This window comes from Tupaia chinensis, unplaced genomic scaffold (genome assembly GCF_000334495.1).
Source record: "Tupaia chinensis unplaced genomic scaffold, TupChi_1.0 Scaffold000170_1, whole genome shotgun sequence".
In the NCBI taxonomy this organism is placed as follows: Eukaryota; Metazoa; Chordata; class Mammalia; order Scandentia; family Tupaiidae; genus Tupaia; species Tupaia belangeri.
Genome location: NW_006159645.1, coordinates 1,503,355 through 1,528,282, shown reverse-complemented (window position 1 = coordinate 1,528,282; position 24,928 = coordinate 1,503,355). Strand labels below are relative to the sequence as shown.

General features: G+C 37.7%; 1 protein-coding gene across 1 annotated transcript in view; it reads right to left on the bottom strand.

The window, feature by feature from the left end:
• Positions 1-24,928, bottom strand: part of ZNRF2 (zinc and ring finger 2) — a gene marked incomplete at its 5' end in the record, with an annotated part of 49,851 nt that overhangs the window by 7,632 nt on the left and 17,291 nt on the right. Inside the window, 2 exon segments of the mRNA XM_014586931.2 lie at positions 1,546-1,625; positions 7,825-7,930. Of these exon segments, the coding sequence (XP_014442417.1) occupies positions 1,568-1,625; positions 7,825-7,930 (164 nt within the window).

Below are 24,928 nucleotides of genomic sequence, written 5' to 3'. Positions count from 1 at the left end.
GCATTCCTGGTATGTGTGTATGTGTGTGTGCCCACGCCCTTCTCTCTCTGAATAACCAAACTTTAAAAAATGATGAGGGGCTCTCGCGGTCTCGCTTCCGAGACGACGAAGAAAAGAAGGAACAACGGTCGTACCACAAAGGGCCGTGGCCGTGTGCAGCCTATCTGCTGCATGAACTGTGCCTGACGCATGCCCAAGGACAAGGCTATTAAGAAGTTTGTCATCCGAAACATAGAGGCCGCAGCTGTCAGGGACATCTCGGAAGCAAGTGTCTTTGATACCTATGTGCTCCCCAGGCTGTATGTGAAGCTACATTACTGTGTGAGCTATGCTATTCATAGCAAGGTAGTCAGGAACTGATCTCGTGAAGCTCGCAAGGACAGAACACTTCCAACCCAATTTAAACCTGCAGATGCTGCCCCTCGCCCACCACCAAAACCCATGTAAGGAGCTGAGTCTTTAAGGACTAAAGAACTGTCTGTCCTCTGGGAAAAAATAAAAACGCCGATTAGACATTAAAAAAAAAAAAACGATGAGGGACCAGCAGACGGTATAATGGTTATGTCACTGGACTCCCACATAAAAGACTGTGGTTCAAGTCCTGAACCAGCAGCTTGAAACTCATGCCTAGCGCATGCACATGTGTGTCCAAAATCCCAATAGGAGAATGAAGGAGAAGGGACTGTGTGGCACAGCCATCTTCCCGAGGGGTGATTTCTCACTTTCCTCTGTCTCTCCAGTGACTACACATGCCCTATAGCAAAAATCTGTCTTAAAAAAAAAAAAAAAACAGGGACCCGCAGTTGGCATAATGGCTATGTTGCGACTCCCATATAGTTGATCGCGGTTCGAGTCTCAGACCCAGTGGCTTAAATTCATGCTGGGCGCATGTGCGTGTGTGCCCAAGATCCTGAGAAGAGCATGGAGGAGAATGGATTGTGGTGTGGCTATCCCCTGGGGGATGATTTCTCTCTTTCTGTCTCTGTCTTTCTGGCAAGCGCACATGCCCTTATAGCAAAAACCTCTCAAAAAAAAAAAATTCTCTTTGCTAGAGGACACATGTACTTGTCAGAGAGAAACACAGGGACAGAAAGAGAGGGAGAGCAGAAAGTCCCCCACAAGGAATAGTCGCACCACAATCCCTTCTCCTCCATCTGTCACTCCTGTTGGGATTTTGGGCACACACAGACATATGCCTGGAGTGTTTCTCAAGCCATCAGGTCTAAGACTTGAACCATATAGTCAAGCATGTGGGATTCAGCTACCTTTAACCATGGAGTCAACTGGACAAATATGTTTTTAAAGTACCAAGAATATAACAATTATTCAACACATGACTAGTCAGGAATGAAGAACGTGGTTTTAAAAATTTTTGTTAATGTGAGTTTTTCTATACAATAGCTTAAGAGAGTGTCTGGAATATGCAAACACAGGTGCACATGCACACACCTCAATGAATAAGTGAATGAATAAAAACCATGGTAGAGAATGTATAATTCAGGATAACCCTTTAAAAAGCAATTAAAACAAAAATTAGAGAATTACCTATAAAACAGGAATCTGATGCTTAATCTGAAGGGTGCTCAGGGCATGATCTATTTACTTCAAACCATTCATCTATGCAGCTGAAAGAGAACAAAACCGGAAAAACTGAAATTATTATTTGTATCACGGCAGTCACAATAAAATGCTTACTTCTTGATTTTAATATATCTTTGCCAAAAAAACCCAATATTTTAATGATCATATTTAATATATGTAAATGAAAGAAGAATATGTTTATTATATTTTGAATTATTCTAAACCGTTAAGGAAAAAAGCCTTTGTGAAACTATGCTATACGGTAGTGCATAGTTCAAACAGATTGCCTACTCTCAAGAGACAATCTAAAGAACTACCACTTATCCAATATTAGAAATTACGTGACAAATTTTGGTATTTCTCTTTTCAAAAAATTACTTATTTCACACATATCAACATGTTCATGTCATCTGTTAATGTAATAATAAAAAAGCAGCTTTTAAATTTGAATCTTGACAATATTAAAGCACATTTTAAAAGTCCATACCTATATGTGATTATTGAATATTTATTTTAACTCTGTCGTATGCTGCACTATATATATATATATATGTATATATATATATATATATACACACACACACAAATATACCAATATCTGCTTGCATTTACAAAGTATTTCATGATATTTCACCAAAGAGTTAAATATCAGGTTACATATAATTTTAGTTATCTCCATTGTAGTTGTGCATTGTCCAGTGCAGTAGCCAAAAGCCACAAGTAGTTATTTAAACCCATTAAGATTAAGTAAAAGAAAAACACCTGTTTCGTGGCCACACTAGCCACATTTCCAGGGCTCAACCATAACACGACTCTCTACTGGAGGACACAGATATAACACTTCTATCGCAGGTAGCAGTAGAAAAGTTTTATTTCACAGTATTGTGATAAATGATAAAATGAAGATCTTAAAAGGTTAAATAACTAGCCTAGCAGCTACTGAGCCTCCCGAGCACAATTCAAACTGTTCAATATTTTCACTAGTAACACGGCAAATTTGCATATGCTGCAAAGCTATAAAACTTGGCTAATATATTGAAGGGCAAAATTAGTATTACTCTCATATCCTGACAGTTAGTTTGACAAGTGAAATTACAAAGAAAAAAGGTAAAGTACCTCATCCACATTTTATCAAATATCTGAAACAATTACTGCTGTCATTAAGATTTTTTTTTTGGAGGTTTTTGCTACAGGGCACGTGCGCTTGCCAGACAAACAGAAACAGACAGTGAGACAGAAAGCGAGAAATCATGCCCCAGGGGGTATGGTCATGCTTCAATCCCTTCTCCTCCATTCTCCTCTCGGGATCTTGGGCATGCACGCACACGCGCCTGGAGTGAGTTTTAAGCCACTGGGTCTGGGACGCAAACCGCGGTTGACTACATGGGAGTCCAGTGACATAGCCATTACGCTAACTGCTGGTCCCAAGATTTTTAATCTCTAAATAAATCCTTAGTTTGGCTCAGGATACTATTATCAGCTTACTCTTGCCATGTGGCTCTAGAAGTCTCATGGGTCTACCAGAATCCCTCTTAAAAAAAATACTAAAAATTTAATAAAATACTCCAGATGTATTAACAATTCACAGTAAATCTCGATAGTACCTTGCTACGTAATCTAAACTGGGTACTTCTTATTTTATAAACAAGTAATTTTAGCTCATGATGAGAAAGTAATTATTTAAAACCCTACGTCTATTTCATATAAATTGCTATCAATCCACAAATATTCTGTTTGAAATTATTTTCAATGGTTATTTAAAACACTGTATTCTCTTCTCCCAACCCAAGCAAGAAATCATTAGCGTGAATTTGGTGCTTTTTATTTTGCGATATTTTCTTACTTTTTAACTCTATCTGTATGTATTCTAAAACAACATGTAGTATTTTTGTCATGTTTAAAATTTTACATAAATGCTACTATAAATAGCATTATGCTTTTCCAACTTGCTTTTTTCATAAATGCTTTTTCTAATTTGCTACTTTGGTTCAATTCGAGATTGTTAACTGTTAGTAAGGCTCTCATTTTAAAATTTTCACTGTGCATATATTCCATTATGCAAGAATAGCAGAATTTATCTCTTCTTTTTTTTTTTACTAGTAAACATCTTCAATGATGCTATAAACATTCTTTGAGATAAGGGGCTTGAAGCAGATTATAAATTAATTTCATCACTAATCACACCGTTCTGACTGACACCGTTTTGCTGGTTACATTCTGCACAAGAACTTTATCCCCTCTGGCCCTCCACTCTAGGTGGCAGCACTGCCCTAGAGCGAGATGAAGAATTTCTCTAGGACATATGCCTCGGGATGGAATTACTGACTTACAGTAGATATATCTATTCACAGCTACCACAGTTATACAACTACACCGATTATCTTTGCATACTTACTGGCCATTTGGAGCTCATTTGCTTTGAACGACAGTTAACAAGTTTTACTAAATTTTCTGTTCTCTAATGTCTTTTCCACATAGGTTTATAGGAAGCTGTTTGCCAGGTATTTGAATTGTAATAAAATAAACGTTTTTGGTAAACCCTGCTTTCCACAAAATTGTAAACTAAAAGTAACAAGGATTATGGGAAAAATCAGATTAAAAGCAGATCACTCAGGGTCAAGCAGTTAAGGCACTAGTGGCTAAGACACTGGACTCCCACATGACTGACCATAGTTTGAGTCCCAGATCTGTTGGCTTGCTTTCTCCCTTTCTCTTCCTCCCCTTTTCTTTCTCTGGGGATACATTTTTGCACAGAAAAACATAGAAAAATATGTTAGGACTTTTCCGATGACTCAATAATAATAAATAAAATAAAATATACTTTTGTGTGTGTTTGTGTGTGTGTGAGGTTTTTGCTATAGGACACATGTGCTGGTGAGAGAGACAGAAAGACAGCAAGAATTAATGCCCCCCATGGGGGATGGCCACACCACAATCCCTTTTCCTCTGTTTTCTCAGGATCTTGGACCTGCACACACAAGTTCCTGGTGTGAGTTTTAAGCCGCTGGGTCTGGGACTTGAACTGCAGTAGACTATGTGGGAGTCCAGAAACATAACCATTATGCCAACTGCTGGTTCCCAAATAATTCTTTAAAAAAAAAAAAAAATAGACCAACTCCACTAACACAATTTTGTAAATAAACAGAATTAAGATATGCTCATTTCTAACCAATAAAATACTACTGTAAGTATAGGATGTGAAATAAAAAAGATGAACTAAGCTACACAGAAAGAGGATTAAGGAAGAACTGAGACTGCTGGGCTATGGGGACAAAAACCAAACCTAAATATGAGGAGAACTGTGGAAAAAAAATGCTTCCAAGATAAAGCCTGCATGAAGAGTAAGAACATGGAATGATGGGTATCTTCATAATGCTGGATTCTTCCATGGCTTGCTATGTTAGTATATACACTTTTATTGATGAAGCAAAACATGCTACAAATTAGTATACATTTAATTCTGGTGCAAAAAAAATTTGAAATCTATTAGTTTTTCTATAATACACATCTGTCCTACCTTTTTGAAGACCCTTCAACACTATTATCATAAACTAAAGGGGGAAGCCTTCCATCTTTTTCTTATTTTTGGAAGAATTTAAATTAATTGGTACTTTTGGGGTATCTGGTAGAGCTCACTGTCACAGTGTCTCTGTAGGTCTATTATAAGGACTTTCTTTTCATTTTTTTCTTCTAATGTTTGTTGTTTTGCAGGATTAGTTTTAATAACTACTTATAACAGTGATTAGTTGTTTTCTATCACTTTTTTGTCCCTTTTGGATAAAATCACATTTTTAAGGAAATTATTAATTTTGTTTACATTGTTAAATTCAAGGGTATAACATTTTCACAGATTTTTCCAATTACTTTAATTTCTGCTGCCTGAACTCTTATATCTTTTCATTCTTCTATTTTATTTTTTCTTCTAGAGGTAATCCTGATTTCAGTCTTTTCAAAGCACCAATTTCTTGGCTTTGTCAGTTTCTACCATGTCATTAAAATTTTTCCACTACTTTATTCGCTGATCTTTACTTTGTTCTATTTTCTGTGTGTTTCTTCTGCTGTTATTTCTCTGATTTCTTCTTTGTTTTAAGTTTTAGAGAGCACATGTACTCTCCAGCGAGAGAAAGAAAGCAAGCAAATCCCCCCATGGGGCGTAGCCACATCTCAATCCCTTCTCCATCCTTTCAGGATTTTGAGCATTCAAGTACATGCACATACTCCTGGTGTCTGTTTTCAAGCTGCAGGGGCTGGGATTAGAACCATGGTCAGCCACATGGTATCTGGCTCCCTGATCCACTAGGCTATGTGGACAGCCCTCCTTAATTTATGTAAATTTGGCTTAATGATTTCCAGCCTTTCTTTCCACTCTTACATGAACCCTCTAAGGATCACTTTAGGTACATGTCAAACTTTTTTCATTATTGTTCAGTTCTGAGTATTCTCTACATTCCATTATGACTTCTTTGATCCACAAGTCTCTCTGAAGTATATGTGGATATTACTTGTCTTCTTATTACTGACATCTAATAGTGGTCAGAGAACAGCATTCTATATAATACCAATTCTTCGTAGCTTGCTCTATGATCTAGGACATAATCAATTTTTATAATATTCCGTGTGTGCTTGTGAAGAAAATGTATTCTCAAACTGCTGGGCAGGTACATAAATACACATACACACCCCCAATAGAACGAACGTGTTAACTAAGTTGCTCAATTTTTCTAAATCTTTACTCATTTTTTATGTGTCTGCTTTACTTGAATGGTATGTTGCAATTTCCCAATATGATAATCTGTCAGTTTCTTCTGACAGTTTTATAAATGTTTTATTTCGAGACTGCTATTAGGTATACAAAAAATAGGATTTTATATACTTTCTGTAATGATATAGTGATTCTATTAATCCTGAATAATGCTTTTGGCTGTAATGCATAGCTGTGTCAATTTTCTTTTAGCAGTTGCCTCAGTAGTTTTCTGTCCTTTACTTTTGTATATACCCTTATATTGGGTGTTGGAAAAGTCATGATGCATTTTTGCATAGAAAAATAATTCATCACTTTTCGACAACCCAATATTTGAGCATGTTGTTTATCAACAATGTATCACAACCTTGCAATCTGTTTTTAGTTTAATATAGATTATAATTATACATATATTTAAATTTACTTTTAGCTCCTTACTTTGTACTATTTATTATTTTCTACTCTACTGGCTTTTAAGTAAAATTCTGTCTTATTCGTTTCATTAATCTTTCAAACATTTGTCAGAGGATAAATATGCTCATTGGAGAGAGACACAGAGAGAGAAAGTACCTTCCCCCACCATGGGGCATGGTCACACTGCAATCCCTTCTTACCCATCTCGTCCTCCTTTTGGGATTCTGGGCATGTATGCACACATACACCTGTGGTTTAAGCCCTTGAGTATGGGACTCAAATCATTCAGTTGGCTATGTGAGACAGGACGCAAATCTTTCAGTTGGCTTTGTGAGGTGGGACTCAAATCATTCAGTTAGCTACATGAGATCCAGCTGCTTTAACTACCACCACAGGCTAGTTCACTTTTCATTGATTTTAAAGTTCCAATTTTCTCTTCTTTTTGTTACCTTATGTAGTTTTGTTTTGTTTTGCTTTTAAAAAGAAAACAAAAGATCCTCTTGTACTGCTCTGAAAAAGCAAGAAGACCATGAGGACCCAGGTGGGCTTTGAAGTCTAACAGATTCCAAATCTGTTGGAATCTTAGTTCTTGCCATTTACTAGCCATGTAACCTTGGAGACATTCCCTACTGTACCGTGTAACTTGGAGAGATTCCCCATTGTACCTGAGCTTATTTCTTCACTTGTAAAATGAGGCTATTACAAGGCTTACGTGAAATAACCTACTTAAGAATATACCCGAGTCATGCTTAAAATATGGTAGCCTTTTAATAGATTTGAATTCAATTCTTAGTTCTAGCAGGAAAAAAAGGGCTCTTATGAGCTTATTATTTCTTCACTTGTAAAATGAGGCTTACAAGGCTTACGTGAGATAACCTACTTAAGAATATACCCGAGTCATGCTTAAAATATGGTAGCCTTTTAATAGATTTGAATTCAATTCTTAGTTCTAGCAGGAAAAAAAGGGCTCTTATTCTTTTCAGAGAGGGGCAGTTTGAGTGAAGAAGGAACTTGTCAGTCCTAACTGTAACATTTGAATGGTGAGAACAACTTTACTGTCAACTTGGTTAACATGAAAATACACTTACCCTTTATGATATATGCATAGACAAGGCAGTCGTGCTATAGTATCTCCCTGCTGCAATTCTTCAAGGCATATTGCACATTCCCCAGCATCTTTACTCAGTACATCCTCTGAAGAAAGAGAAAATGAATTCAGAACAATAAAATTATCTGTCAAATTAAAAAAGAATTAAGTTAATGCTAATTTATACTGATCTCACCGTACCTGGCATTTTATTTTTGTTAGAAATACACAAAACTTAGCATCTGTATTAGAAATATTATTAATAAATGCATAATGTTTAACTTTACTTATATAATGTCTCAAATTCCATTTTCATTTTATTGCACATTAGAATAGGTAAAAACAGTGCATGCCCCCAAATCACAAAAGGACAATGGAGGAGAAAGGATTGTGGCATGGCTATCCCCCCAAGGGGTGATTTTTCACTTTCCCTCTCTCTCTCCAGCAAGCATATGTACCCTATGACAAAATCCTAAAAACCAAACAAAAAAGTCCATGGTACGTTTAAAGTACTTCAAATCATGTGGTAAAACCCCTTTATAATGTAAAGGTGTCCACCACCTTTGGAAAAAAGTCTTAATTTATGTTTTATACTGAAATTTTAATTCAGTTATATTTTAATGTTAAATTATAAATTTCAAAAAGGATCATGTCAGGTCAGTTCCATGCCCTAAGTGGCCTGAGCAGTGAGATCCCACATGGCTGATCCTGTGGTTCAAGTCCTGGACCCAGTGGCTTGAGAAACATGAGGAAAGGGTTTGTGTGCATGCCCAAAATCTCAACAGGATGGAGACATGGAGGAGAAGGGTGTGTAGCATGACCACTCCCCATGGGTTTGTCTCTCTGACAAAATAATGAATGAATGAATAAATGGGTTTGTCTAAATAATGTTAGCCACATATGCTTTGTGACTCTTTTTAAATGTGGAATAACAAAAACTATTACTGAAATGTATGGAAAGATTATTCAAGAGTATACATTCTTGTTTTGTTTTTTGTTTTTTTAAGAGAGAGATTTTTGCTTTAGGGCATGTGTGCTCACCAGAGAGACAGACAAAGTGAGAAATCACCCCCTACGGGAGATGGCCATGCTGCAATCCCTTTTTCCTCCATTACCCTCTTGGACGGACACACGTGCACACATGCTCAGCATGATTTTCAAGATACCAGGTCTGAGACTTGAACTACAGTCAGCCATGTGGGAATCTAGTGCCATAACCACCATGCAACCTGCGGGCTCCAAGAGCACATTCTTAGTAAGTTTACAGAATGAAAAGCTAAAGCAGAAACATGCAGTATGAATTTATACTATAAATGATTTCTTTTGGACTAAAAATTAAGGAAGCTAAATAAGGAAGACTGCACTAATTTCTACCTAAATGCTAACAGACAGGAAAGGTAGGGAAATGTTAGAAACTTAAGTATTTGGTATGTCCATACCTCTCATAAAAGTTAACAAATTCAACTGTGTATCCATCTGTAACAGTTCCTTGTAGAAAAAGTCATCTCCTAAGTGGTTTCCCCTTTAATTACTCACTTTTGAGAGGAAGAGGAAACACAAACTGTAAAAGTGGAAACTGAAAGAAGGTCCCAGCAGATAATTTACTCCTAAGGCCAGAAAGGTAACAGGGCAACTTCTGCAGAACAAAGGAGGGTCTCAGCAAGAGGGCTTATGTTGTTTCAGTCTAGGCGACACAGTGGAGGTGATTTCAGCTAACTACTGGGTAGTTCAAAAGCTCATAAATTACAATCACGGACTTAAGAAGGGAAAGACTTCCTAGCCAAACAAAGCTGGATAAATGGAACATGCCATTTACTAGCACCTCCTGTAAATTCCTTCCCCCCACCCCTTTTTTTTGGACCCTGGGAGGTTCCACCAACTATTTCCACTCCACCTCACCCTAATTCAGACCATAAGCCTTTTCTCCTTCTCTTTATATCCATTTTCTCTTATAGTTCTCAAGATCCTTCAGTGGAAGATTCAGTCGGGGAACCAGTTTAGCATAAAACACCTAACTAGGATGACACAACTGAGAACAAGAAGAAAATAATCTGAAGGAAACACTAAAAAAGAAAAAAAAAAAAAATCTAAACAAAGGCCTATATTCCAAATAAGGTGTGTTTCTACCATGTAGATCTTTTCTTTACCACAACATTATAATGAAGAATTATGTGATTTAAGTTCTACATAAAAACCTCAAAAACCCAACCACTACTTTTTTATCTAAGACAAATGATTATAAAATGCACTATTAGTTTTATATACTACCAAGTGAGAAAAATTCCTCCATTAACCATACCACAAGATCAATTTTAAGACACATTTAATTTCAGAGCTGTTAAAGTGTGACAATAAGTATCTCAGAATTAATGGACTATGGTATCATACATTCTACCTTCTAAAATACACTATCAATGCATCTAGATTTAAGTATAAATGAACCATTAAATCTCACTTACCATATATCAACAAAATGTGATAAACAAGCTTTTATAAACAAAAGGTACTGCCACTGCTCTGCTATATAAGCCCAGGTAACAGATTCCCAATACCAAAAGAAAGTAAGTAGGAATCCATTAAGTACAGGATGCTCAATACTTAACACTTTACTGACAGAAATAATTATCTTATAATACTTTTAGGTTGACCTGTGAGCAGGTCTCATTTCTTTATTGTGATAGGTATTTCTGTTTTGTTTTTAATATTTTGCTATAGAGTGTATGAACTTACTGTAAAGAGAGACAGACAGACAAAGTGAAAAACCTACATTTCCTGCCCCCCTCACCCCCAAAGGGAAGATGGCCAATATGAGAATCCCTTTTCCTCCAATCTCCTCTTGGTATTTCTGGGCACACTCGCACATGTGCCCAGCATGTTTTTCAACCTGACAGGTCTGGGATGGCGCAGCTGGCCATTTGAGTCCCATCCACCTTCTCATTTATTTTTTTAAGGAGATTTTTTGCCATGGGGCATGTGCACTTACCAGAGAGTCAGAAAGCAAGAAATCACCCACTAGGAGGGATGGCCATACCACAATCCCTTTTTCTCTTGGAATCTTGGGCACCCATGCACATGCACTCATCATGAGTTTGAAGCCACTGGGTCCAGGACTTGAACTGCAGTTTAACCACTAATGCCACCTGCTGGCTCCAGATCCAGCCACCTTAACCACCACACCATGACTGGTCCATAACAAGTTTTATTTTTAAGTCTTTGGGATGAGAATAACTTTAATATGTCAAAAGGTCTCAATTTTATCCTATTTATTTATATGAAAATTTATAATACAAAAAGGATAAATCCAATCTGCATATAATTAACAAAATGGTATACATTTATATTTATATTCATATATTTATATTTATATGAATATAAAGTTACTTTAAAATTGATAATGTCAAAAAATATCCTTCAAATGCTTTGTAAGTACTGTTAATTTAAGTTAAATTCCAATTGCTAAATTAAAGTCAGTGACTTTTTGGTACAGTTTCTTTTCTTTTTTTTTTTTTTGGCGAGGTTTTCGCTATAGGCGGCGGGCGCTCGCATAGGGCGCGTGCGCTCGCCGGACAGAGAGAGACAGAGAGACAGAAAGCGAGAAATCACTCCACATGGGGGATGGCCACGCCGCAATCTCTTCTCTTCCATCCTCCTCTCGGGATCTTGGGAACGCACGCACATGCGCTCAGCGTGAGTTTAAGCCACTGGGTCCGGGACGCGAACCATGGTTGACTACGTGGGAGTCCAGCGACATAGCCATTATGCTAACTGCTGGTCCCAAAGTCAGTGACTTTTAAAAAAAATATTTATTCAATTCCATTTGAAATATTATTATTTTAAAAATTTGACCAGAGAGAGAAAAAGAAAGCATGAAAGCAAGTCTCCAGGTCCGGGACTTGAATAGCGGTTGAATATATGGAAGTCTAGCACCTTAATCACCATGCCACCTGCCAGCCCCTAAAGTCAGTGATTTTAATCCTAAGCTCCTTTAAGGTCTAGTAATAAAAAATAATCAGAACTTCATTTTCAATAAAAGTATACCTACACATAAAAAACATCCTAAACATATTGATTTCAACACAAAAGCAGCCCAACGTACACTTTACACAGCTGCTAGTAAAGTTAGCTCTGCTCAGAAAATTTAAAGCTAATGTTAATACATGTTACCCACTGTTTGACTACATTTTGATAAGCACAAAACAGAGGTAAGAGATATTTCACTTACTACGAAAACTCAAGGCTACTGCTTCAAAAAGCAAATGCTTAATTTTCAAATCTTAAAGTCTTATTTCCAGCAGAATCTGTTTGTTGAGAACATTTTCAGTTCTGAAATTCACTGCAATAGGGCCGGTCTGGTGGTGTAGTGATTAAGGAGCTGGATCTCACAGGGCTTAAACAGCACAGTGGGTGCACGTGTATATGTGCCCAAAGTCCCAGCAGGATGGACATAAAGACCAGAAGGGCCTGTGGTGTGACCATGTCCCACTGGGGGTGGTTTCTCCCTCTCTCTCTCTCTCCGTCAAACACATGCATCCTCTGCCAATTTTTTTTTTTAAAAAAGCTCACTGTGCGAGGTGATTAAATTTTGCCTACCTGGGGGTTTGCTAAAGTAGTTTCTCTTCATCCCTATTTAGATGCTGTACTTCTATTCAAAGGAAAAGTTTTCAGCTATCGACTTGACAAGGAGAACTACGTTTCACAACTGTAATATATTCATAGTCAAACAAGGCTTGGAAATACCACTAAATCCAGAGCACTGAAGCATCTTTAAAATAGTTGGAAAATATTATTAAAAATCTTAGGCAATCAATTGAAATATTCATGAAGATATTACCAACAGGCATTAAGAAGTCAACACTTTAGGACTAGAATACCTTGTGGTAGACTACAACTAGCCAAAATTGACATTAGAGAAGCACAGAAGGGAACCTCACAGATTCAACTACGACAGTTGCTTAGTCTGGATTCTTCCTCCACAACACTGATCAATGGAGACACATAAGATTACAGATAGAAAATCTGCCTTGCTTTTGCAAAAGTGCTGTTAATCTTCTACCTAAATTATCTGGAACAGTAGAAGTGAGACCAGTGCGCTGCTTATCAGTCTAGCTCTTTATTCATGTGGTCTATGCATTAATTTAGATATACTGATGCAGGAAAAGGAAAGCTGAAAGACTGAGAGCAATGATTATTAACCAAAGGTGGGTGCCAGAGAATGGGGGTGCATTCTGTCTCAACACAGAAAACATATGTACTCGAGTTTCATCCCTAGAGATTCTGAAATACATGCCTGCCTCAAAAGCATGACTGCTATCAAAGAACCAGCATTTTGCATTAAAAAACCACAGATTTAAAATGGAAAACTTAATACAAATTTCCATCACTATTAGTTACTATCTAACTTCAAAAATATTAGTCGACTTTTTAAGTTCTCTTTTACTCCTCTTTTAGTATCACTATTCGAAAGGCACTCAAAATATTACAGAGTTGAAAATTTTAAAAATCATGTGAAAAAAATTATAAATTAAAAAACTCTCTAGACAAAACAGTAACTTTTTTTTTTTTGAGAGGTTTTTGCTATAGGGCGTGTGAGCTCACTGGAAAGACAGAGACAGAGAGACAGAAAGTGAGAAATCACCCCCCAGGGGGATGGTCACGCTGCAATCCCTTCTCCTCCGTTCTCCTCTTGGGATCTTGGGCACGCACGCACATGTGCCCAGCGTGAGTTTAAGCCTCCAGGTCCGGGACTTGAACCACGGTCGACTACATGGGAGTCCAGAGACATAGCCATTATGCTAACTGCTGGTCCCCAAAACAGTAATTTTTAATCATTAGGAAGTACTTTATGAAGATCTCCAAAAACAAGAGTTAGTTAGCATTCCAATTTTTGAAATGTAATCAAATAGCCCACGATGACCAGGATATCCCCACAGGATACTCTTGATCTAGCCATTTCTGGACACCTATTTTAATCGCCAGGCTGGCGACAACTTCGTACCACACTGCCTAAGTAATTTACTGTTATATGCTTTTAGACAAGTTTAAGTGTTAGATGAATCCTTTGAGATAACTATAGGGTAACGGTTACCTCCAATTTACATATAAGGAGATAAGGCTTCAAGATGTTAATTAACTTTCTAGAAATTACTTAAATAATTAAATCCTAAGGTCAAGATTCAAACTCAGGCTGGCTAAGACTTTGGCCATTTTCTATTTCATGAAATTTTTTAGAAGAAACAATTTCATTTTGGCATACATACTGCAGCAAATGAACTGTTTTACACCACTTGACTGAAATACTCAAGCTGGGGATGGCTACATATTCAGAGGAAATATTAAAGACTAGTCACATGCTTTATCTCCTGGAATTATTAAACTGCTATATACACTGGTATTCTGAATGAGCTGACATGTAACTGCCCCACTAAAACAGCCTTGTCCAATAGAACTTTCTACAATGAAGGGAAGTCTTTTATCTGTGCAATCCACAACAGTAGTCACTAGCCACATAAAGCCTGAAAATAGCACTTAAAATGTGATCAGTGCAAACTGAGGAACTTAAATTTTAATTTTATTAAATTTTGGTAAAACATTGAACCTTAAAATATATGACAGATAATAAGCATACATTATAAAGTAATTTAAAATCCCTGTAAACTGATATTTCACTCACAGCCTTTCAAACTCTTAAATTTGCATTGCCCAAAGAAATTATTTAAAATTCAAGCAGCCAAATATGCAAAATAAAAATAGTTAGCAGGTCCAAGCACATACCCATATAGTTATTGCAAATCATGACACTATGAAAAATTAAAGCAGACAGCTAAAAATTCTTAAAAATAAAAGCAAAAACCAAACCAAAAAATAAGACTGAATTTGTTAGAGGCAGCCAAAAAAAACTCCATGCGAAATTTCATAATCCCAAGTTTATTTTCAGATCAAGCATCCAAACAGGTATATGATCTTTTCAATAAAATACAATGCCAAGCACTTTTATGGATCAGGCATTTTACCTGAATATTTATTTTTTGTTCTTGAACCCTCAATGATAGCAGTAGAAAACAAAAGCAGCTGAAATGTGAAATAATCCCTAGAAAAATCAAGAATTAAAAAAAAATTCACAACATTAGTAAGAAGCAATTACTCAAAGAATGAAAAGTTGGGGCTTACAAAGTTTATGAAGAAATACTTGCAGATATTATCTCTAATGGGTTTAAAAGTAGTAGTTAACATCAATATTCTAGATTACAGATCCATGACTATTACTATACTCAAATACTGTAATAAGGGATTGTAGAAATGATATTTACAAAGGAGCTGCCATTTTCACTTTCAATATATCAATAAAGACATGGGAATAACGTTTATTAGTCTATCTAAACTGGGAAGTTCTCAGTGAGGGTCAGCCTTCATCCTTTCTGGAGGCTTACTGTTCTTGTTTGACTATGAATGCTTCTTCAGTTTAACTAAGAATTGGTTATTAAACACATAACTAACCTTGTCTACATTTAGAAACAATGTAAAATTGAGATGAATACTTAAAAACTGGATAAAACTTGTGACTTTGTTATAGAGCATGTGCACTCGCTGGGGAGGGGGAGAAGCAGAGAGGTACAGAGAGAGAGAGAAGGAAATCAAGTTAGAAAGCACTCCCGAGGGCGGATGGCCATGCCACAATCCTTTCTTCATTTTCCTATAGGTACTGTGGACACGCATGGATGGACATTCACACACACACACACACACACACACACACACAGAGGCACGTGAACCTGGTGTGTTCTTCCAGCCCCAGCGTTCAGGACACCAGCCATGTGGGATTCAGGCACCTTAACTACCACCCCACCAGTTGGCCCAGAATTTATGACTCCATGATTTTCTCTTTTTAAATTTTTTTTTAAGATTTTTGCTACAGAGCACATGTGCTCACTGGAGAGGGACAGAGAGAGGGAAAGTGAGAAAACCCTCCTCTACCAGGGTGGGGAGTCATTCTTCAATCCTTTCTCCTCCAGTCTCCTCTCAGGATTTTTAGCATGCACGTACACATGTCCAGCATGATTTTCATGTTGACGGATCTGGGACTCGAACCACTGTCAGACATGGGAGAATTCAGTGCCTCAACCATTATACCACCTGCTGGTCCCTCTTGATAACTTTTTTCACCAACTATTTTATTTAGCTTTGTTTGTTTATTTATTTTATTTTATTTGACCAGAGAAGGATAGCACAAGAGAGAGGAAAGTGAGAAAGCAAGTCACCAGGTTCAGGACTCGAACTGTGGTCAACCATGTGGGAGTCCAGTGTCCCTAAACACCACACCTCTTGCTGGCCCCAATAACTGTTTTAAAACCTGTGTACTTTTGGTAGACCAGCAGCTAGCGTAATGGCTATGTCGCTGGACTCCCACAGAGTCAACCGTGGTTCGAGTCCCGGACCTGGTGGCTTAAACTCATGCCAAGCGCATGTGCATGCGTGCCCAAGATCCCAAGAGGAGAATGGAGGAGAAGGGATTGCGGCGTGGCCACCCCCCCTGGGGGATGATTTCTCGCTTTCTATCTCTCTGTCTCTTGTCTGTCTGGCAAGCGCACGCGCCCTATAGCAAAAACCTCTCCAAAAAAAGAAAAACAAAACAAAACAAACAAAAAAACCCTGTGTACTTTTGGGAATATTCTGAAAATTGACATTTAGTATCTTCACCCAAAAAAACATGAGTGTGTATGTGTGTGTGTGGGGGGGAGGGGCGGGGCGGGCAGAAAGAATCCAAACTATAAACTTCCAAAGCTAAAATACATGAAAAGTACACTAATTTCATACTTATAGATTTAACTTTCTTAGGCCATTTTTTGTTAACTTGCCTTAAAAGGTGAACTCAGGATTGAGTATTTTACAAATACTAAATAACTAACAAGCTATAAGTAGCCATACGATTCACCTAAAAAATTATTAGATTACCAAATTATTTTCAAACCAGCAAATCAAATTAAGATAATTTTCTGGGGCCAGCAGGTGGCATGGTGGTTAAGAGCACTGGATTCCCACATGGCCAACTGCAGTTCGATTCTTGGACCTGGTGGCTTGTTTTCTCTCTTTCTCTCTCTCTTTATCTCTCACTCTCACTATGTACCCTCTCTGGTCTAGTTAAAATAAATAAATAAAGTTAAATAAAACAATTCTTAAAAAAGAACAAAGATAATTTTCCTATGCTTCTTCCCTGTCACCAATCAGTATAAATCAAAACTCAAAAATAATTACACTGATGTGCTAAATCCTAAACAAGCTTGTCCTAAATTTCCTAAATATGCAGTCCATATAAAGTATTCTGGAAACTAATGAATACATATAAAAATGGAATAAACTATACTTTGAACTAAAATTTTAGGTTCATTTGTCTTGAATCGCTACAGAGAAAAAGCAATCGGTCCTGAAAAATTAAAAAAAAATTAGTATCCCTATCTGCTTTTGAAGTATAATTGATTACTATAGAGATTTAAAGTTAGATTAATATATTAAATTATAGAGTATGTAGACTCTCAGTGGCAATAAAAAAGGAGTCAAACAATTTGAGTAAATAATGCAGCAACACACACACACACACACACACACACAATTCCCCAGAAGTATAACTTAGACATGGTTCTGGGTTCCAGCTCTTTAAATTTATTTATAAATACAGTGGAGATAATAATACATGCACCCCAGAAGGTAGCGATAACAATGAAATAATACCTGCCAAATTAGTATTACACCTGGTATGGAGCAGATTATGTTCTAAATACTAAATATGTGATCATTAGCGAGAAAAAAAACCTCTTCTCTGAGTTTGTTTTCAGCAATCTAAAGTGGTAATAATGATGAAACCTGCTAGATCTGTCTCTTAGGATTGTGGTGAAGATCTAATGAGATACTGCAAATAAGGCAGTGTCATGACAAAAAAACAGGCTTGAACTTTGGACAAGTCAGAGTCAAAAACCTCTCTGAGCCTCATTCTCTTCAAATAAATTGCAAGTCATAATACCTACATCTCACATGGTCTTTAAAACTGCTCATCAAAAATAAAATGGATAATGAGGGGCTAACAGATTGTACAGTGGTTACAGCACTGGACTCCCAGATGGCCAACCACAGTTCAAGTCTTGGACTCGTGGCCTGAAAATCATAATGGGCACACATACACACGTGCCCAAAATCCCAGGAGGAGAACAGAGAAAGGACTGCAGCATGGCCTTACCCACTGGGGTGTGATTTCTCACTTTCCCTCTCACTGTCTTTCAGTTTCTTTCTGATGAACACATGCCCTATGGCAAAACCCTTAAAAAGAAAAAAATTTTTAAAAACGAAAAGAGAGTTAATGTGAACATACTTAAAGGCACTAACTAAATATTAGCCGAACACAAAATGTTACTCTAATAGTACTGAAATAAATTGAAAAATGTCAACTCAAACTGTATTACAACAAAGCATGCAACAACTCACATCACGTTAAATCAGAACCATCATCAGATTTATAAATTAAGATCTTATTTATTATATGGTTAGCATGAATTTGAAGAGTATTGCAATGTGCATGTCGCCTGTTGCAGCTGTCACTTTAATGTACAACTTCTGCTGTTCTAGAGGTTGAGAGACCAGTAGCAGGCTGACTGACAAAAATTATACAATGGTAATGATTCGAGTGCCCAGAGGAATGCAGCCAGAAACTACAGCAGGAGCCGTAACTCGGCTTTTAACAGTTTCTTAAGAACAGCATGGCGGTGACAGTCAATGCCAATGTAACTCAGCCTTGGTTTGGGAGCTTTGAGAGGATGGAGGCAAACTAGTACACGCAGTCCCATCTAAAAGAACACTTGTTCCCAGAGCAGAACGCCACATGGAATGAAGACCCAGTGTGGCCAGCATTATGCATTTAAACCATATGGAAACTCGGGTTGGGTAAAACTTCTCCTTTACAGAATGCTTACTCAAAAAGCAGTTCTCATACTACATAAGCCAAATAAAAATGCCTGAGAGTTATATGTAGACAGTATTTTGCAACTTTTGCATTAAAGAAATAGCAAATTCCACAAGGGCAGGGTACCCTGTAGGTTTGCTTATCCCAGCATGTAACATTATGTTTTGCATACATTAAGTATTTGCTAATTAAAAAAAAAAATCAGTAAGCAACAGATTTCAGGAAACTAGAGAATACACCAATAATCAGCATATGGACAGAGAAAATGCCCCCAAAGACATGGGATTATTGTTGCCAGGGACTTGGCTACTTTCGTTTGTGGTCGCAGTGACTCAGTGACTCAGCTGAGGTCAGAGCTATACATTTGTTTACGTGTACTGACTTCTTTTCCCAGAAATTCTTATCAGTCAATCAACCAAAAATCACAGTACACCAGATTTGCCAATAAATGCTTAAATGTTTATTAGTATGTATGTGTGCAGTGTGCAGTACTAAAATAATGCATGCATGGCCAAAATATTGAAAATGTTTACTCCTGAGATAAAGCAAAGTCTGAAAATTCAAATGTATCTAGAAAATGCAAGAAACTAAGAATCGGTGGCTCTGACATTAACAGTCATGTAAGATTAGCTGCAGTTCATCCTGATCCCCTTTGATCCTGTTACTGAACCAAAATAACTGTGCTGGCTGGATCCCTGAGTATCTAAATCTAGATTCACCTGAGACGTCAAGTAATATAACCACAAGAAAATCTAGAAAATTAAAGCGTGATTTTTTTTTCCTTTTTAATTGTTTTAAGGAGAAGTAAACAACACAATGATTGGAAACAAGTTTTATTTCTCTTCAATGGGCTTGGTGAAAGTCTAGCAATCCTTAAGTTCCCCAGGCAGTCAGCAACACCTAAGTGAATTCACTGGAAGTAGGAGGGTGGCTACCCTCACCTATACTGAAAGTACTAGAAAAAAGCCACAGGGCTGAGATAAGGATTTAAAACTCCCCCCAACACAAGAATAGCCTCAAACTAAAGGCCACATTAAGACTTCCATGATCATGAGAATCACCTTACATTCTACCTTCTCATCTACAATATCATGAGTTGGAAAGTAGAACAACTACAGATTTAAAGAAAAAGACAAACACAATTGAAATTTCAAATTCCTACCAAGATCCAGCAGATGGTGTGGGGGTTGGGGTGCTGGACTCCCACATGGCTGACTGCAGTTCCAGTAGCTTCAAAGTCAAGTTCGGTGCATGTGCATGTGTGCCCAGAATCCAAAGAGGAGAATGGAGAAGGGATTGGGTGAGGTTGTTGCCCCAGGGGATGATTTCTCACTTTCCCTCTCTCTCTCTATCTCTCTCTCTCTCTGTGGTGAATGCATGCCTCTATGGCAAAAACAAAAACAAACATACACACACAAATCCTACTACTCTCAACCAAGATAGTTTTCATATGTGAAGACAAACAAAAAATATTTTCTGAACCCAACAGCTCAAAACATAACACTCATGAAGGACATATGATGAATTACTGATGGAAGTGCTCCTAATTAAAAAACAAGATAAAAATGAAGACTTCAGTATACAGAAAGAAATACAGAGTATAAAAAAGCAGCAGTGAGTAAGGAGACATGTATTAGTGAAATTTAAATCTAAACAGATTAATATTACGACTGAAACTACAACCATATGTTTTTAAAATAGAACCAATATTCTGACAGTAAAAACTTTATGTAGAATATAAAGTCTAAGCTACCTCATAACATCCAGGAATCAGTGACAGAAGCAGTGGGAAATGGGAGAGAGAACAGTATAATGTATCAGAGGGAAGAGATAAAGAAAATTCCCAACTTTGATGACTAAAAGAGAACTATATGGGCTGGCAGATGGCGTGGTGGTTAAGGGCGCTGGACTCCCACATGGTCAACTGCAGTTCAAGTCCTGGACCTGGCAACTTTCTCTCTCTCTCTCTCTCTCACACACACACACACACACACACACACACACACACACACACACTCTTGCTCTGTCCCTCTCTGGTCAAATTGAAATAAATAAATAAATGAATAAATAAAGTTAAATAAAATAATTCTTTACCAAAACAAGAGAACTGTATGTTTAAACATCAAAGTAAGGGAACCAGAACAACAAAAAGATGCGTAGCAAAAGTTCTAAGTTAATGTAGAGAAAAAGGAGAGACACTTGATCAATCTAGAAAAGGCTAGAGAAGAACAAAGTAAATAATAAATAAAAATTTTAAAAAGACCACCAAATTGGCCAATTACAACATAAAAAAAGTAGTGAATGGCAGAACACTGTATCTACTATTTAAGCTCAAAAAAAAAAACCAACACATTTGCCATTATTACTTAAAAAAAAAAAGAAGAAAAAAAAAGAAAAAAGGAAACAGTTGTCCAAGAGCACATGATGAAACTTTAAGTGGAAAGAAAAAATAAAATAACTTTTACAAAACTGAAGGTGCAAATAGGCCACCCTTGTAGCCCGGTGGTTAAGACCTCTATTATCTAGGGCGCACCAAATACCACATGGCTGACCATGGTTCCAGTTCCAGTTCCGGTGATATGAAAAACACACAGGGCACATGCATGCATGCCCCAAATCCTGATGGGATGAAGAAACAGAGGAAAAGGATGACATTGTGACCACACTCTCTCTGGCGAGCTTGGGAGCCCTTGGGTAATTAAAAAAAAAGGGGGGTGATGCTGAAAGGAAGACATGGATGAAGACACGAATTCACAGTTAGGAATACAAGGGGATTAAAAAAAGAGAAAAGAAAAATAAGTTGGAAATAAAGAGTTAAGAATTAGGGACAAAATGTTATCGACAGAAGAAAAAAAAAAAAGAGCTCCAACGACGACTTAAGAAAAGTAAACCGCTGGACCAGGTAGCAGTATACCAGTAACTCCGGAGGATCCAGTGGAAAATGTCCTGGGTTCACATTCTGGGACCTCCCTGCTCACTAGGTGTGTGTGTGCCCATGGCCCCAGCTGGCTGAGACTGGGTGGGATCATGATGTAAAAACCCTGGTGAAGATGCCTGCCTCTCTGTCCTAAGAAAATAAATGAATAAAGTTTAAAAAGAAATGAAAGAAAAACAGAAATAAAGGCAGATCTAGATCTACATATTTAGAGTACACGTCGAGTCCTAGAAAAACCTGATCCCCAACAAACACTATTTAAAATACATCCTAGTAGATATTGGTCATTAAAAAAAAAAAACAAAGGTTCTCTGGGCACTTTGACAAAAAAAAGATTAAAATCAATTTCAAAAGGGGAAAAAAAATCAGGCTGGTCTCAGACTTCTATGTAGTTTTACATTTATAATACTAGAAGAATGCTTATACTATTTTCAAGAAAAGAAAGTATAACCCAAAGGTGTTTTTTTCTTTCTTTTTCAGAGAGATTTTTGCTATAGATTGTGTGCGCTTGCTGGAGAGACAGAGAAACAGAAAGAGAGCAATCACCCCCACAGGGGGAGTGGCCACTCTGCAGTTCTTTCTCCTCCATTCTCCTCTTGGGATTTTGCGCGCACAAGCACATATGCCCAGTATGAGTTTTAAGCCGCCAGGTCCAGGACTCAAACTGCGACCGACTATGTGGGAGTCCAGCAACATAACCATTATGCCATTTGCTGGTCCCCAAAGGCTTTATAACTAGTCAGAATGTTAATCAAAACCAAAAATCACAAGAAGTCTAGGGAACTATTTCCTTTGAGCCTATCTCAAAAGACTGATGATATGAGCATGAACTTTTAGAAAGTATCTGAAAAACTAAAGTAAAAGGATTGGCAGTGAGAACTAAATCTACTTAACTGTAAGATTAACACAAAATCAGGGGGCCGGCAGGTGGCATGGTGGTTCGAGTCCTGGACCTGGTGGCTTGCTTTCTCACTTTCTCTCTCTGTCCCTTTCTGGTCAAATTAAAAATAAATTATAAATGAAGTAATTCTTTAAAAAAAAATTTTAAATAGAACAAAATTAGGAACTATGATTAGAAAATGTATAAATTATATATCCAATAAAAGTTAAAAGAGATGAGGTGGGAGGTGATATAATGTTAGCTATTTCCTTATTTTTACTAATTGGGTGTGAAAAAGTTATTTAAAGTTCACAGAGTAAACAGAAATAATAACAATCTGAACAGTATAAAAGTAAACTAAGGGCCTTTTGGCCAGAACCGCCATCTTCCAGTAATTTACCAAAATGATGAACACAAAGGGAAAAAGGAGAGGCACCCGGTACATGTTCTCTAGGTGAATCTATAAGAAAGGTGATATTGTAGACATCAAGGGAATGGGTTATTGTTTAAAAAGGAATGCCCCACAAATGTTACCATGGCAAAACTGGAAGTCTAAAATGCTACCCAGCATTGCTGTTGGCATTGTTGTGCAAACAAGTTAAGGGCAAGATTCTTGCCGAGAGAATTAATGTGCTTATTGACCACATTAAGCATTCTAAGAGCAGAGATAGCTTCCTAAAACGTGTGAAGGAAAATGACCAGAAAAAGAAGGAAACCAAAGAGAAAAGTACCTGGGTTCTACTGAAGCGCCAGCCTGCTCCACTCAGAGAAGCACACTTTGTGAGAACCAATGGAAAGGAGCCTGAGCTGCTGGAACCTATTCGAATCCTTTGGATTCATGGCATGATGGGAGTTAAAAATAAACTAATCTATGGTCTATTAAAAAAAAGTAAACTAAGATAATATTAAAACTAAAATTAGGACATAGAGGAAATACAATAATTTTATCATCACTCAAAGAAAGAAATTAATAGTGTCTTGGGACCAGCAGTTAGCATAATGGCTATGTCGCTGGACTCCCAGGTAGTCAACCGTGGTTCGCGTCCTGGACCTGGTGGCTTAAAACTCACACTGGGCATGTGTGCATGTGTGCCCAAGATCCCGAGAGGGGAATGGAAGAGAAGGGATTGTGGCGTGGCCATCCCCCCTGGGGGGTGATTTCTTGCTTTATGTCTCTCTGTCTCTGTCTGGCGAGCACACGCACCCTATAGCAAAAACCTCTCCGAACAAAAAAAAGAAAGAAATTAATAGTGTCTTTTTGTCTTTTTAATTTTTTTTAGGAGATTTTTGCAGCAACGTAATTATTATACCACCTCCTGGTCCTTTGAAATTAATTGTGTCTACAAATACACTTAACAGTAGTATACACGGTTATATGCACAGAAGTAATCATTTAAAAAGAAATGTGGGGCCAGCAGGTGGCATGGTGGTTAGGCACTGGATCCCACACGGTCAACCACAGTTTGAGTGCTGACCCAGCACCTGAACATCATGTACAGGTCCAAAACCCCAAGAGAAAATCAGAGGGGAACGGATCAAGGCATAGCCATTCCTCTGTGGGTATTTTCCCACTTTCCCTCTCTGTCTCTCTCCAGTGAATGTACGCACCCCAGGACAAAAACAAAATTCTAACTAAAAGAAACAATAAGAAAAAAATGGTCACTGATCAAGACATTTTTAAAAAGCCATAAAACCAGAAAGTATAATGACAAAATTAAAGCTAATCACATTAAGAAATATAAATGGGGGACAGTTCTACAGTACAGTGGTATGGTGGTTAAATTGGCTGGATCCCACATAGCCAACTATGAGAGTTTGAGTCCCAGACCTGGTGGCTTGAAAAACACCTCGGGCACATGTGTATACATGTGCATTTATGCGTGCCCAAAATCCTGAGAAGAAAATAGAAAAGGGATTGCTGTATGGCCATCCCTCATGGGGGTGGTGGATTTTCTCTCTCTCCCTCTCCCTATTTCTCTCTCTGTTTCAAGCAAGCATATGTGCTCTTTAGCAAACTAAACAGAGAAAAAAGGAAAGAAATGTAAATAAACTGTAGTATTTCTTTTCCTATTAGAAATCTTTACCTTTCTGGGTCAGCAGATGGCATAGTGGTTACACTGCTGAACTCCCACATGCATGGTTGACTGCGGTTCGAATCCCAGATGCAGCAGCTTGAAAATCACACTGGGCATGTGAGAGTGTGTGCCCAAAATCCCAGGAAGAGGGGGAGCAGCAGATGACATAATGACTACATCACTGGACTCCCATGTAGGCAACCACGGTTCGACTGGACTTGTTGGCTTAAACTCACGCTGGGCACATGTGCATGCGTGCCCAAGATCCCA